This window comes from Macaca nemestrina, chromosome 6 (assembly GCF_043159975.1).
Source record: "Macaca nemestrina isolate mMacNem1 chromosome 6, mMacNem.hap1, whole genome shotgun sequence".
Lineage (NCBI taxonomy): Eukaryota > Metazoa > Chordata > Mammalia > Primates > Cercopithecidae > Macaca > Macaca nemestrina.
This window is the reverse complement of record NC_092130.1, coordinates 100274480-100291213: the sequence shown is the minus strand read 5'-3', so window position 1 is coordinate 100291213 and position 16734 is coordinate 100274480. Positions and strand designations below refer to the sequence as shown.

Here is a 16734-nt window from a genome sequence, read left to right as displayed (position 1 = left end):
TGATTTTCTTAGTAAATCTTTATGCCAAATGTTTATTATCTCAGAGAAACTGTATCTGACATGGTCTGGAAGTAAGGAATTTTATCTATTACTGTAGTAAACTGAGTTCAGCCATATATAAACCTGTATGAAGTATCAATGGGGATGAAATAGAAAATACAGTGCCAAATTCATGCCGAATATACTTTTGTCTTAACCTAGGATGATAGTTCTGGGTTTTTCAAAGCATGGAAATGTTCATCATAGTATTTATCACACAGTAGATGGGCAAGTAAGTCAGTTGAGAGAGTTCTAGCTGACAGGATATTGAAAAATATCTTTCCAATTTTATGTATTTACTAACTTGAAACAAATAAGCATCTCACATGTTAAAGATGTTTTCCAAATGCTCCAGAAGAAACTATTGAGTCCACTGGGTCAAAGCATCATTATGTTAGCATAAGTAAGGTTTCACAACAATCTTGCATTTAGCTTTTTATTAACATCTTTGAAAATGTGTCATTGTTCATTCTAAAATAAATTTAAAGTTGTTATTTTAGTACCAATAATTGCCACTCCCTAAACAAAAGTTAATTATTTAATTAACTACTTCTTAGCAGAGCTATACATAATTTTCCTGGATCATTCTTAATTTAATTGATTGCCAAGGAATCCTTGTAATGGTTTTTAATTTAAAAAATATAAAAGGCTGGGCATGGTGGCTCATGTCTGTAATCCCAGTACTTTGGAAGGCTGAGGTGTGTAGATCGCTTGAGCCCAGGAGTTCAACACTAGACTGGACAACAGTGAGACCCTCATCTCTAACTTTTAAAAATTTTTAATAAAAAATATAAAACTAAACTTCAAATCACGTGTTTGTTAATGTGTGAATATGTTTTCAACAATATGGGTAAAATATTACACTAGGTTCGTATAAAAGACTTTTACTCCTTACTATTTTTCATTTTCCCCTAAATGTGTCATGAATAAGTGACTGAGAACACAGACTTCTGAGATCAAGTATACCTCTGCACCTCCTAGGTGTGTAACTCTGCACACTTAGAAGCATTGCTGTGCCGCAGTTTCCTCAACTGTAAAATGGGATTAATAATAATACCCAGTTCACAGGCAGGATTAAGTGAGTTAAAACATATTAAATGGGTACATTCGTATCTGGCGTATATTAAGTGCTCAACAATATTGGCTGCTGCTTTTGTTATTTACTGCTAACCTGGTAAAATAATGTTCCTGTGTCAATAATGTTGACCTACCTGTCCTATGTCTGACATTACTGTGCCTAACTAATAGTCGTTTCCTTAGACTTCATCTATTGAGTCAGTCAATTGTCTCGTACAATGAAATGGGAAGACCAATAGTCTCTTTTTATTACTGTTTCCTTTTACAGACTATCCAAAGAGTGTTCCTTCATTTATTCATTTACTCATCGTTTGTTTGGGAACTTATGATAAGCTATCTTATTCCCTTTGCTCAAAGAAACTTTGCAGGTTTTTCAGAGTTGCTGGTTTGTGATTCCCTTATAAGAATAAAGCTCTCTGACTGCCTCTGTTGGTTTAGTTCAGGACTCTCCATAAACATGGCTGATGTGTGAGAGTTTAGCTGGGTTCTGAACATTCAGGGTTCTCATAGCCACATTTCAATAGATAATCTAGTTTTAGTTTCCTCGGCTAGACTATCCAGGAATCGAAATCCTTCCATCTGGGGAATTACAAAGTAGCAGTTATCCATTAAAATATGTCCGTTACTATGGTGATTTGTCACTTTGGCAATAAAGCAGCTATTGATAATTGTTCCCAAATAAGGCTTGCTCTCAAAAAGATGAAGTAATTCCTTTCAAACTTCAAATCTCAGGAAGAACATGCTCTGGTTCTAGTCTTTGAACTTTGGCTGGAGGACTACTTTCATTTTGACATTAACTTGCATTGTGTAGCTTATGAACTGTGAAATTAGGGGATCAGAGAAAAATCAGCACCTTGATATTCTCTTTTCAGGAGGCAGACCATGCCACGGACATGGTGAGCCGTGCAATGATAGATTCCAGGACTCCAGAAGAAATGAAGCATAGCCAATCTATGATTGAAGATGCACAGCTGCCTCTTGAGCAGAAGAAGAGGAAAATCCAGAGGAATCTTCGGACATTGGAACAGACTGGACACGTGTCATCCAAAAATAAATACCAAGACATTCTCAATGAGATTGCCAAGGTTTTTGGAAACAGTATTCTTTCTTCTTCACTTAGCAGACATTTGCTAATCACCAGTCAAGTGCTGGGCACTCTGTGAGGTGGCATTAGGGATTCATGGTTGCATATGCTGTGGTTACTGCACTCTTCAATGTTACAGATTTTTAAAGGTTTCAAAGCAGTTGATGACTTTTTTTTTTTTTTTTTTGAGGTGGAGTCTCACTCTGCTGCCCAGGCTGGAGTGCAGTGGCGTGATCTCAGCTCTCTACAACCTCTGCCTCCCAGGTTCAAGCGATTCTCCTACCTCAGTCTCCGAAATAGCTGGGACTACAGGTGCACGCCACCTCGCCTGGCTAATTTTTGTATTTTTAGTAGAGACAGGATTCCATCATGCTGGCCAGGCTGGTCTCGAAATCCTGACCTGGTGATCCGCCCGCCTCGGCCTCCCAAGCAGTTGATGACTTTTAAGAGAAAATAATCACAACACTTTGAAGTCATTAGGAGAGTTGAAACAGACCAGAAATAAATACTAAAAAATGTACTTGACAAGTTTGGTCTATATCTTTAAGCTAGTTTTAAAAATAACATTATTTGGAAGAGTTTTCTCCTGAGATGTTAGTTGTCATGTAGCTCAGTTGCCTTAGAACCTGCCATTGAGATGAACTCTGTGTCCCAGATCATTTGTTTTTAAGCAATTTAACCTAAATGCAGTTCAGACTTGAAGATTAGTTTCTGTTTTCTTATCCCATGTTTTTACACTTGAGAAACTTCCTGAGCAAAGCGTCTCAACTTAGTGCAATGAAACATCACAGGAAGTGGCTGAGATCTGTTTGTCAAGGATAAGGAAGTATATATTTGGGTTAGAAGGATATTTCATTCTTTTTATTCAAACATGCAAATTAATATGGATCTAGAGGTTAAAGGCGGTTAAATGACCAGAAAAAAAATAATAAATTTTCTCACGTTCTAGGAGGGAAATGCGCCCAGCTTTGTTCTTTGATAGAAAGTTATGTTCAATTCTGGCAGTAGGCTTATTCCTTCTAGCCCAAGTGACTCAAGGGCAATAGCATTTCTTTCTTTAGTTTTGGGGTAGAAATATTTCTATTTGGGAATATGGGGTAGATAAATATATGCTTTTGCTTTAAAAAAGAAAAAGGCTATCATGAAGACATGATATTCTATTTAATGAATATTCTATTATATGAAGAATTTCTATTTAATGAAGAATTCTATTTAACAAAGAATATTCTATTCTAATATTCTATTCATGAAGAATTTTTACCTAAGGGCATGGGGAAGTTGTGGGGGGAGTATATGTGTATGTGGGTATTTGTTTGAATTCCTAGGGGAATGGTTTTTAATTTGTCTACAAAAGAAAAACAATATTAAACAGGCATCATTTTCTTAAGTCAAACACTTTCATAACTTACCAATTAGAATTACCAAAAAAACTTATATCTGCAAGTTTAAATTTAGCATAGCTCTTGTAAGCTATAAGCAGCTTATGCAACTTAATGTTCTAGGAATTCTATTTAAAGCCAAGTAATAGTTATCAATGTTGAATCTTTTCACTCAGTCTTGACAGGCTAGTGCTGTTTTTTCAAACCTTGAGAAATATTTGTCAGATGAAAAAGTTTGTTCTTTTCTTATTTTAAAAATCAATTTAACAATTAAATGTAAACCTTTTTAGTTTAAAGTACTATTCAAAGAGGAATATTCAAAATAGTCTGAAGAGGCCAGGCACAATGGCTCATGCCTATAATTCCAGCACTTTGGGAGGCCAAGGCAGGCAGATCACTTGAGGTCAGGAGTTCAAGACCAGCCTGGCCAACATGGTGAAACCCTGTCTCTACTAAAAATACAAAAATTAACCAGGCATGGTGGTGCAGGCCTGCAGCCCCAGCTGCACAGGAGGCTGAGGCAGGAGAATCGCTTGAAGCCCAGGGCATAGGTTGCAGAGATCAGGCCACTGGACTCCAGCCTGGGTGACAGAGTAAGACTCCGTCTAAAAAAAAAAAAAAAAAAGTCTGAAGAAATTGCATTTCTGCTGCTTTGTGCCCCTTTTAAAACACAATTTTTCCTTAAACTAAATGTGTAGTTATTCTAAAATAACTTATTTGCCTTTCCATCAAGAAAAAAATTAATGTTAACAAGTCTCTTAAAGTGAAATATGTACACTTTCCCATTCTGAAGTAAAAAGGGATGGGAACCCTGTGGTGGTGTTGAGAGTAAAATAAGGTACCTGAAATAAGCTACAAGTCAAGTTACAAATAGTGACTTACTACTGCTTGATATTCTTCTTGTCCCAAATTGGCAATATCATAAAGCAAGCTTCTGCTTAAATATGATAGCCCTTACTTGTTGTTTTAGGATATTCGAAATCAAAGAATCTATCGTAAGCTTCGAAAAGCTGAATTGGCAAAACTTCAGCAGACCCTGAATGCACTTAACAAGAAGGCAGCATTTTATGAAGAGCAAATCAATTATTATGACACCTACATAAAGACTTGTTTAGACAACTTAAAAAGAAAGTAAGTTAAAATCATGTCACGTTCATTCGTAATGTCATGATTTATGAGATGTCAGTTCTGCATTTCTATGCATTTGGGTTGGGTATAGAAGAAAACTTTTTGCTCTGTCTTATAACTGAAAACTGGAGTCTCAGTTTTATTATTTGCCACTGTGAACTAAGAAGTCAGGAGCAAATGGAAGCTTTTCAATTCCCCACCAGCACTAGAATTAAAGTGACTTACCTGTTGCATATTGAACAAATAGCATTAGTAGTTGGGGAAGCACTTTCATTGTTCCTTTTGTCTTTTTTAGTCAAAGATTTTTAAAAATACTATTATTTTTAAAATCTCTTGTTTTTGGACTATATTTTGTATAATTGATCATGTTAGTTAATGCCAGATGTTTACTAATTGCACAGAGCAGCTGAATGTTTTTAAATTGCTTAATGGTTTTAAAAAATTATTATTGACACAACCGGCAAAATTTGGTAGCTGTCTATTATCCATTAGCATAAGTATTATAGGTTTTTATATACAGTATAGCCATTTTTAATGAATATCCTTTGCTTAGTAATTATTCTTATCACTAGACTATGATCAATGCTAGTTAAATTTTAATTACCCATTTAAATATGTAATACAATATTTTTATATAATCCTTGTCATCCAGTTGGCAGAAAGAAATGGTACTGTATGGAAAAATCTGTTGCATTAATCATAGATCTTTTAAATTTTGTTGCAAATTGACTACAATGTTATGTATTCATGAGGTACAAGATGATATAATTTGTTATTACAATATGAAATAATTAATTCACATATGCATCACCTCAAATACTTAGTTTTTGTGATGAGAACACTTGAAATTTACTCCTAGCAGTTTTTAAAGTACAATACACCATTATTAGCTATATTCACCACACTGTGCGATAGATTTCAAAAAAACTGATTCCACCTGAGAGTTCGTATCCTTTGACCATCATCTCCCCATTTCCCCCACCCTCCAGCCTCTGTAACCACCATTCTGTTCTGCTTCTATGAGTTCAACTTTTTTAGATGCCACATATAAGTGAGAACATGTGGTACTTGCTTTTCTGTGCCTGGCCTATTTCACTTAGCATAATGTCCTCTAATTCTATCCACATTGCCCCAAATGACAGAATTTCTTTCTCTTAGGGCTGAATAGTATTCCTGTGTGTGTGTGTATATACCACATTTTCTTTACCTGTTCATCTGTGAGTAGAGTCTTAGGTTGGTTTCATAACTTGGCTGTTGTGTGAGTAGTGCTGCAATGAACATGGGAGTGCAGACATTTCTTTAACAAACTGATTTCACATCTTGGAATAAACACCCAGAAGTTGGATTGCTGAAATCACAGAAGATTTGATAAAGGGATGTAGCCACATTTAAACCTTATTGATTTGGCTCCCACTAGTCCTGAATTTTAGTTTGTTTGCTTCGGGCTTCTCTCTGTTTCTCTTTCTCTCTCTCTCTTTTTCTCTCTCTTTTTCTCTCTCCCTTTTTCTCTCTCCCTCTATATATATACACACACACACACAAAATACACTAAATATATATATACACACACTATACATAGTGTGCATATTCATTTACAATTACATAAATATATACATTATATAATGTATAGTGTACATACACTATACACTAAATATAGGAAGGAAGGAAGAATATATACATATACATGCAAGGAAGAAGTTGGTCAAGCTTATTTTCAGTAGAAATGAGATTGTTAGTGATTTACTTTAAGGCATTTCACACAAGATCCACAGTTGGGCGAATTGGATTTGGGTTCTGATTCTCTCTTACATTGTGTGATCTTCAGCCCAGTTCAGTGAACTTTGAGCCTCAGTTTTCTCATCTTTAAGGTGGAATTAAGAGTACCAGCCTCACCAGCTTGGCTGACATGGCAAAACTCCTTCTCTACTAAAAATACAAAAATTAGCCAGATGTGGTGGCATGTGCCTGTAATCCCAGCTGGAGGTTGAGGCAGGAGAATCACTTGAACCCAGGAGGCAGAGGTTGCAGTGAGCCAAGATCACGCCACCGCAGTCCAGCCTGGGCGATAGAGCAAGACTCCATCTCAAAAAAAAAAAAAAAAAAACTCCCCCACAAAAAACAAAGTGTACCAGACTCACAAGTATGGTTATGAGAGCTACATGATATAATATATAGCAAAGGAATTTATTAATTTAAAAGTATATGGAAATGTTAATTTTGGAAATGTGAGGTAATATTTATAAGGCACTTAGAACAATGCTGGCCACATGGTGTTTGTTAAATAGATTAAAACCGTCCTGGTGATATCTTTATGTAGGACCACACAGTTCATGTTATTGCAAAAAAGCTACTTCTGAAATGACTAAAGATAACCACTTGGTTCAATATACCTGAGAAAATAGAGTGTACGTTTTATGAAAGATGTTAGTCTGTAATGTAAACTTCAGTCACTTGGGAAATCCCTTTCCGCTCAAACAGTTTAGTAGTGAAGTTTTACTCTATGGATGAAATTACCTACTATCACAAAATAAAAAGGTGTATATCCAGTGTCTGAGGGCCAGGTATGAACAGCGATGTCACTCTGGGTATGGTAGTTGCACTACCAGAAGCCTCTGCATTTGCCATCATAACCACAAATGGTCTGTTCTTATTTTGTCAGAAATACTCGGAGATCAATTAAACTAGATGGGAAAGGAGAACCCAAAGGGACGAAGAGAGCGAAGCCAGTGAAGTACACTGCGGCAAAGCTGCACGAGAAAGGTGTCCTGCTAGATATAGATGATCTTCAAACAAACCAGTAAGTGTGACTTAGAATCTGCATAGAACACGCATGCCATTTGATTTCTTGTGGCCTTGGAGAGAGCTCCATTTGGTCTAGCAAGGCTTAACCTTGATTACTGATGGGTGAGAAGAGAAGAATACATGAATTGTCATGGCTGCTCTTCCCTTGGCCTCAGCATCTGGTGCTGTCAGTCATATGTAGTGTGTTCAGTGGTTGTCTTTCCGTGGTTTGTGCAATATATTTGGGTTGGTGAACCTCCAGAACTGAGTCACAGCAAGGAGAGTAAAAGGCTATCTTTTGGTCTTGATGGATGAATTATCTACCATTGCAAAATAGCACCTTTCTCATTTAAAATAGGCTGTGCCAACCCCTGGATCAGAGCCATTTCCAAAGCATGCTGTGAGTGTGTGTATTCAGTGTGGTGGAGAAAACAAACCCTCCTTCACAGCCCCACATCAAGCACCACATGCTGCCTCATTTTAAAGGGGTCATGAGCCCATTGTTCCATCACTCTCTTGTCCTAAAATCTCAAAGGAAGCCAGACTCACTGGCATTTGCCTCTTCTTTAACTCCTGCCTGTATTCGAAGCCTGGCTTCTGTTTATCCCATAAAACCTCCTGACAACACCAACTCAGAAGAAAATACTTCTTCCTCTTTTGAAGTTTCCTTTTTTTTTTTTTTTTTTTTTTTTTTGAGATGGAGTCTCACTCTGCTGCCCAGGCTGGAGTGCAGTGGCACGATCTTGGCTCACTGCAACCTCCCCTCCCAGGTTCAAGTGATGCTCCTGCCTCAGCCTCCCAAGTAGCTGGGATTACAGGCACGTGCCACCACACCCAGCTAATTTTTGTGTTTTTAGTAGAGACGGGGTTTCACCATGTTGACCAGGCGATCCGCCCCACCTCGGCCTCCGAAAGTACTGGGATTATAGGCGTGAGCGACCGTGCCTGGCCTAAAGTTTCTATAAAAGTTATCATCTGAAGTACTCAATTGGCTATAGGTCAGTAATGTTCATGTTCTATGACTCACATATTTCCAACTATATTTTATGCTCTTGAAGAGCAAGGATGATATCTTCTATTTCTTCTGTAATAAACCACCTATGTCAGAACTCTGTGAGCTACAGATCTCGACAATAGCCATCAAACTTAGTGTTTGGAAAGCAGAATTGGGGGAAAGATGATGTGAGGTTTTTGGTGACTTCCTTAGGATTTTCTCAACAAGCTATTCTTTAAAAATGATTATTTGAGATTCCATTAGTTTGTTTCAGCTTTAAGCACATCTGTACTTGTAATTTCAAGTGTATGAATGTTCTTTTCTTCACAGGTTTAAGAATGTTACATTTGATATCATAGCTACTGAAGATGTAGGCATTTTCGATGTAAGATCAAAATTCCTTGGTGTTGAGATGGAAAAGGTGCAACTCAATATTCAGGTAAGCTGCTGGAATTTCTGCACATTGATGATAAATTTTATATGTGGATCATACATTGCTACCCTGGCTCTTGCTCTCCATGACAACAATAAAGTTTAACAGAAAACCAGTGCCAGCTTTCTTTGCCAATATTTGTTAAGTGTTGATGATTTTTCAAAGCTGTGACTTTTCAAATGATTGGAAATTAATATGCTTCTAGCTGGCAAACCATAGCAGTCAGTTTCTCTAAGCCATGTTTCCATTTTATTTATTTTGTTTATTTATTTTTTTTGAGACGGAGTCTCGCTCTGTCGCCCAGGCTGGAGTGCAGTGGCCAGATCTCAGCTCACTGCAAGCTCCGCCTCCCGGGTTTACGCCATTCTCCTGCCTCAGCCTCCCAAGTAGCTGGGACTACAGGCGCCCGCCACCTCGCCCGGCTAGTTTTTTTGTATTTTTTAGTAGAGACGGGGTTTCACCACGTTAGCCAGGATGGTCTCGATCTCCTGACCTCGTGATCCGCCCGTCTCGGCCTCCCAAAGTGCTGGGATTACAGGCTTGAGTCACCGTGCCCAGCCCATGTTTCCATTTTAAAGCTTAGACAAAAGAATATAATTTAAAAGTATTCAGAACTATTAATAAATGCTATAAATTTTCCTTTTATTGGAAACTTGCATTTCTTTCTAAGACTATGTATGCCCAGGACTGGAACTTTCATGATCTCATTTCTCCCTCTTTCCTAGAATGGGTTTTCTTATTTGTGGGGGTGGGAGGGGCAATTGAGAAAGGGTCTTGCTCTGTCATCCAGGCTGGAATGCAGTGGCGCAATCATGGTTCACTGCAGCCTCAACCTCCTGGGCTCAAGCCATCCTCCTGCTTCAGTCTCTCAAGTAGCCGGGACTACAGGTGCACACCACCACATCTGGCTAATGTCTATATTTTTTGTAGAGACGGGGTTCTGCCATGTTGCCTAGGCTGGTCTTAGACTCCTGGGCTCAAGTGATCTGCCTGCCTCAGCCTCCAAAAGTGATGGGATTACAGGCATTAGCCACCACACCTGGCCCCTAGAATAGTTTTTACATCAGTTTATTAAGTCTATTTGCCAAATGTTTGTGATCACAGAAATGAAAGGCATTATGCAAAACAGATATCTATAAATAGAAAAATGGTGTTTGCAATATAAATTATTATTTTATCATAAAAGCCACATTTAAGCCACATACGCATGAATGAAAACTGAGAAATCCAGTTTCTGTGCTCAAAAAAAAAAAAAAAAAAAAAAAGAGGGCGGTGCAAACAAATGTTCATCTACCCCCAACTTCTTAATCCTTAGCACAAAATCAATTTAAAGAAATAATTGAATTTTTCTTTTTTGATCTAACACTTTTTACATGGAAATAACATCCTTTTACCTGGGCCCCAAACTACTTACAAAATGGTTTCCAGGTGTTTTGCATATGTTTACGTGAATCATCTCACTCAGATCCTGAGAGTGATGTGAATTCTGGCCTCACTGTCGGTGCAGCCCATGGCTGCATGCACTGGAATTACCTCCCCATCATGGGAGTCTGTGCCAGAGCCCTTCTTTTCTGGCAGCCCTTGTAAGTTTAAAAAGAAAAACGGGAGCTGAATGGATTTGATAATGGAGTAAATTAGAATTCGAAGATAAGATGAAAGCTGTTATGTAATTATGGAAAGTATTTTTACGTAAACAGTATTGTTTTCTAACTTACTTTAAATGTCACTAAATGTATCCATTTAACAATTTAGCTAATTAGGGTCTTCAGTTACTTTGTGTAATAAATCAATACAGGAAGAGAAAAGAACGCGCTTGTGGTGATACCGTTTGGTTAGTGATTCCTGTGTAGAAATAGCAAAAGACATATGTGATTGCCAAGAAGGAAATTATCCAGGGCCAGTCAATATCAACTGAACCAATGAGTCACAAGTGACCAGGAGACACCTTATATTGTGTTTAGAGAGAAAGCAATAATTCCATGAGACTTCCTTTGAGTACTGGTACAAAAACCAAGCTTCACGTGTTCCTTTGTTAAGGATTCTGTATACAGTAAGATTAGCTGTTCATACTATTCATTTATACACATAATGGATTGTGAAATGTTAATCCTTAGCTATATGCAGGTGACCAATATGTCTTGGGTTTTTAAAATCAGTAGCACATAATCGGAACTGGCTACATCATTAGCAAGGCTCAGAGCAAAATAAAAATGCAGCGCCCTGTTTTTATAATTGTTAAGGATTTTAGGAGATGACAGAAGAGAATAAAACCCTGGGCATGGGACCCTGTGCAGCTGCACAGACTGCATACCTACGGAGCCAGCCCTGCATTTGATAGCCGTCAGATATAAAGGCTGACTTCTATTTATATATGCAGCTTTCAGTCAATTGCATGAATGTGTAAATTGCCAAAGAGAAATGTGATGGTCAGGTCTTTACTGTGAGTAAAGGACCAGGAACAGGACCAAAGTTTGAAAGGACTAAAGAAAGTCCCTTCTGACATTACAGCTCTATGTCTCTTGGTTATCTTCAGCCCATTCTCCCTTCAGTTCCTAAAGAAAACCGTAGGATAGAATTATATCCTATAACTATAGGTCATATAGGTAACAGGAGGATATGACTTATGTGATATATGTTCTGCTTGTAAAAATAATGTCAGGTATTTATCAGGGACTGCAGGGTGGGCCTTCTTCCTCTCCTAGATGAAGAACTGAGGTTCAGAGAGCTAATTATGGACGAGGCAGCTGGGATCCAAGTTCTTCATCACTCTTGTCCGCTGCCTGTCTCATAGGATTCCAGTTGATCCTGCAAGACAAGAGTAGCTTACAAAGGGTTTGCATATACCTTAATCTCATATCCCATTCCCAGTAGCACCCTTGTGAAATTGGCAGTGTTATCCCCAATTTACACACAAGGAAACAGAACTTCAGAGAAGTTGTGTCATGTTGCAAGGTCTTAAGATAGCAAATGGCAGAGCTAAAACTAAAGTCTGCTTTTTAAGTCATGAGTTCAGCCATGTTTTCTCTGCTCCCTACTTTGGGGACCCAGCTACTTCCCCTACATATGCCATTCCTTTTCCATCTAACTCTATTGGTTTAATTCTTTTCCAGTAGACTTTGTTTAACAGATGTTGCATTTCCCAAAGGAAAAGTGAATCTCCTCTACACTCTCAATAGCTAAAAGAATTATTGATGAAAGGACTTCAATTCCCTATAGAATTTTAGTTCTAGAAGCATATCTGAATAATGTAGGGGTTTACTTGAGTGAAGTTAGAGGTAATTGAGGAAGTGGAGGAGGAAGCTGTCAAGAGTCAAAGTTCTTTCAAAGATGACTCCAACTTCTACAATTGACCTTGTTAGAAACAAGAAAATGAGGCCTAGCTATTGGGCCAGGACAGCTCAGGAATTACATGTTCCACTGGGAGAGGTTTCCTGTACCTGTGTGACTATGAAATGCTACAGCTTACTTTCATGCATATGGCTGGTGTGACTCAGTTACTTATTTTAATAAGAGAGTTGATTTCCTTTGTTTATATGCTGACAGTGAAAAACAGAATGATAGTTCGACTTAAGAATGAGGGCTTGTTCTCAGTACAGAAACAGAAGTAGCCTAGATCAAGAAGTACAGACCACTGCTTTGTACAATGGTCTCCAAACTTTGGTCACTTCATCAGGAAATAGTATGAGCACTTCTCTCCATACATAGTTATTTGCAAAGTATGCATGCTTCTGCTATTGTACTCTAAAACGTGCTGTATAAAATATATACAAAAAGTCCAAAAAATGAGAAAAGGTAAATAGAAATAGGAAGTCTAATATTCTTTTTGCCTCCCCAGTGAATTGTCTTGTTCACTTCACTTTAGAAAACACTGCTTTCTGTGTTTTTGTTTTTGGGTTTTTTTGAGACAGTCTTTCTCTGTCACCAAGGCTGGAGTGCAGTGGTGCAGTCTCGGCTCACTGCAGTCTCTGCCTACTCAGTTCGAGTGATTTTCCTGCCTCAGCCTCCTGAGTAGCTGGGATTACAAGTGTGCACCACCACGCCCAGCTAATTTTTGTATTTTTAGTAGAGATGGGGTTTTGCCGTGTTGGCCAGGCTGGTCTCACTCTCCTGACCTGAAGTAATCCACCTGCCTCAGCCTCTCAAACTGCTGGGATTACAGGAGTGAGCCACCACACCCAGCCAGAAAACACTGCTTTCTAAAGAATATGCATCTAGCCAGAACTTTGTGTTTTGACATTTTCAATTAAAAATGAAATTATAATTATATACCTGACATTAACTTAATGATCATCATTTTCTTTCATACAGCCTTTATCAATTCTAAAAAACTATTTTCTTTCATCTAAGTCACAATCAGTTGGGAATTTATTAAAATGCAAATTAATGGGCCCCACCAGAGAGCTACAAAATAAGAAATTCCTGTGGGAGGAGCCCATACAGCCTGTGTTTTTAACTAGCCTGTGTTTTTAACCAGATGATTGTGATGTACGCTTAAGTTTTAGAACCCCCATCTGTGGCCTGTTGCTATGGTATGCGCCTGTAGTCCTGGCTACTTAGGTGGCTGAGGTGGGAAGATAGCTTAAGCCAGGAGTTTGAGACCAACCTGGGCAACATAGTTAGACCCCACCTGGGTGATTAGGTCAATTGAATCTGACTTTTGTCGACAAATTCATCTAATATGTTTTTTTTTTAATGCACAAAATGTCAAAGTCGAGATTTAATGATGCCTTTTACAATTTCAGGATTTACTTCAGATGCAGTATGAAGGAGTAGCTGTAATGAAAATGTTTGATAAGGTTAAAGTGAATGTAAACCTTCTCATATACCTGCTGAACAAGAAATTCTATGGAAAGTGAAGTGCCTGCAGAAATGTCATGGATTCTGTATCATCTGGATTAGGAAATGAATTTGTTTAATATTTTTGTTTTTAAACATGATTGAAATCACTGCTTATAAATGTGTGATTTTTTTTTTTTTAATGACCAAAACTGTTCTGAAGAATGTACCCAGGTGCCTTTTTGCTAATCTGATACTATAATAGAATGAGACATAAAATGAATTAATGGAAACATATCCACGCTGTACTGTGGTATAGGTACTCTGATTGAAAACTTTGGACATCGTGTGATTTGTTTTAAAGTTGCGGGGTGGGGAATTTAGCTGACTAGGGACAAACATGTAAACCTATTTTCCTATGAAAACATTTTAAATGTCCCACTTGAATAATGTAATTCTTTATAGTTTTTTTTAATCTATGGATAAATGGAAACCTAATTGTTTGTAATGAATTATTTAGACAGTTTTAAGCCCTGTCTTCTGGGAGTTATCAATTTTAAAGAGAACTTTTGTGCAATTCAAATGAACTTTTTATAAGTAATTGAAAATGACAACACAATAACACTTTCTGTATAAAAGTATATATTTTATGTGATTTATTCCTACTAAATGAAAGTGCACTACTGCCTCATGTAAAGACTCTTGCACGCAGAGCCTTTAAATGACTAAGGAACAACATAGATAGTGAGCATAGTCCCCGCCTCCACCCCTCACAATTTATTTGAATACTTCAATTGTGCCTCTCAACTTTTTGTAATGCTAAAAAAATCAGTATCTAGATGGTTTTTAAACGTATTCTCTGGAAATTGTTTTATGTAAAATAAATGTTACTTAATTCCATTAATTTGGCTTTTAAGTTGTCTTAATCAAAGTCATTTAGTGGGTAGGGGAAGATTCTTGGTAGGATTTGTCAGGAAATAATGCATTTCTTGCTGTACTGGTTAAAGTATAGAGCAAGCTGCTGTGAGGAAAAGATGCAAAACCCTGGTGTCTAAAACAAGGAGTAGAAGTTCGTTTTTCTCAAATTCAGCTCAAAGGTGAGCAGATCCACAAGGTAAAGAGTTTCAGGCAGGTCAGTTGGCTCTGTCCTCGTACTGATTCCCCCCAGCCGGATGAGGGAGAGGATGGTGAAGAAGTCCAGGGCAAGCCTTTTCAGTTATATGCATCACTTTCACTTCCACTTACATCATATTGGCCAAAACTGAGTCACATGGACACAGCTAGCTAAAGATAGTCCCTAACTAGGCAGCCATGTAGCCAGTGAATAGAGAGAGCTAGAGAGGGAATTGGGTCTGTTATGAAACGGAAGAAAAGGAGTGTGATTCCTGCCAACACTTTAGGAGTCTCCACCACAATAGGATTCCAGACGCTCAGGCCGGAACCTCCCTGCCACTTTGTTCATGCCTGCAACAGTCTTTATTTTTTCACAAATTGCAAAATATTGAGAAGGTAGGTTAGTTTATGCACATGTGGCACAAATGAACTTGAAGTGTAAGGCCAACAGAATTTGGAAAATTCAAATTAAAAAAAGTAGAATCTGCTACTTTAGTGATGGTTTCAGGCTATATATATTTTTTGACAAAGAGATGAATAGCTTAAAACAATGCTCACTATCTCAACTGTTTGTGGGTATGTATAATAGTTTCTTAATGCATTAGCCTTAATGAAGGCTTTGGTAAAAGGAATCAAATATACAGTTAAGTTTCACATTGAAAATAAACCTCCCTCTTGCCCTACTGCTAGCATTGGAAAGGGGAAGAGGAGCCAGGGGCAATGGGGGGTGGACTGGGTAAGCTTCCTTCTTGCTCCAGGCAAGGCTTTTAGTGGAAATGTATAGAAGGAGCCAAATTAGGGAGCAATATTTGGAGGCAAAAGCCAGCTTTCCCAGCATCTCTGAAAGGAGCTTGTCTTAACTTATTGCAACACTGAATGATATGCTTGAATGTTATTTGCATCATGTCAACACCTTCAGGAACGCTGTGAATGTTTTCTCTGTTGGCCCACAAGTTGAGGTTATTGTTGAAGATATCACCAATTGCTCTTTGTGTGAGATCTTTAAGCCGTATGAATGAGTGGGTGACCCGAGAAGAAGGCTGGTGATGAAGGAGCAAACACAAGAGGCCATGGGGGCGTGGGTGTAGCAGACTTCAGTTTATAGAGATTTGTTGGAGCCAAGACCTGTGCTACTCTTTAAGACTAAACTATCCCTCAAGCCAGAGGACAGTTCTTGATAACCCTGAGCCTGAGCCACTAAGGACTCCAACTTCCTCCCAGAGCCTATAGATTTTTCTTACTCAATAGAAAAGGTTTTTTGTTGTTTGGGTTTTTTGTTTGTTTGCTTGCTTCCTTTCTTGCTTTTCAACACTGAGCAATTGGAACCATAACTTATTTTTGCAAAACTGACTCCCGTATTTTGATTATTTTGATCTTAAAAGCAAAAAGTACTTACGCAACATTCTAGGTGCTCTCAAAGGATATGCTTTAGTGGTCTTCAAGAGAAGGAAAACATGTGTATGCTTTATTCTGAAAGTTAGTGGTGAAGAAAGACCGGCTTGGTGTGACCATTGTCTGACATGAATGATCCGAACTGTAATTATATGTTAGTGTTTGTGTGTGGTTGGGCACAAATTAGAGATGCTATTCATGATGTGATTTTTATGACTCTGTCATTAAGCAGGGATTTGTGGTATTCCTCAAACATTCCAAGAGCAAACCACAGAACTCTGAATGGTGAAAGTTGCCTTTATTTTGAAAAATTCTAGTGAGCACTGGATGTTCTTACTGCTGGTTAGCTTTTTGAAAAATCTATTGCCAATGTGACTAAAACCAAACTTGGTAACAGGTTACATAGAGGCCCCCTAAGCTCCAGAGGACAGAATCTGTGCTTCAGTCACTCTAAATCCTGAGCCTGGCAATGCTTTGTAAATAAATGGCAGGTACAGACATGGGTTCTAGCAATGCAATGACAAGCAGACAGACCCTA

At 38.1% G+C, this 16734-nt stretch overlaps 1 protein-coding gene across 5 annotated transcripts in view; it reads left to right on the top strand.

Moving 5' to 3' along the window:
- LOC105475120 (IQ motif containing GTPase activating protein 2) overlaps window positions 1-14595 on the top strand; it is a 310678-nt gene extending 296083 nt beyond the window's left edge. For all 5 annotated transcript variants that reach the window (XM_011730127.3, XM_024790772.2, XM_024790771.2 and 2 more), the window contains 5 exons: window positions 1989-2201; window positions 4550-4710; window positions 7367-7504; window positions 8813-8921; window positions 13658-14595. In XM_011730127.3, the coding sequence (XP_011728429.1) occupies window positions 1989-2201; window positions 4550-4710; window positions 7367-7504; window positions 8813-8921; window positions 13658-13771 (735 nt within the window). In that variant the 3' untranslated portion in view covers window positions 13772-14595. The remainder of the gene's footprint in view (window positions 1-1988; window positions 2202-4549; window positions 4711-7366; window positions 7505-8812; window positions 8922-13657) is intronic.
- Window positions 14596-16734: the final 2139 nt, after the last annotated feature.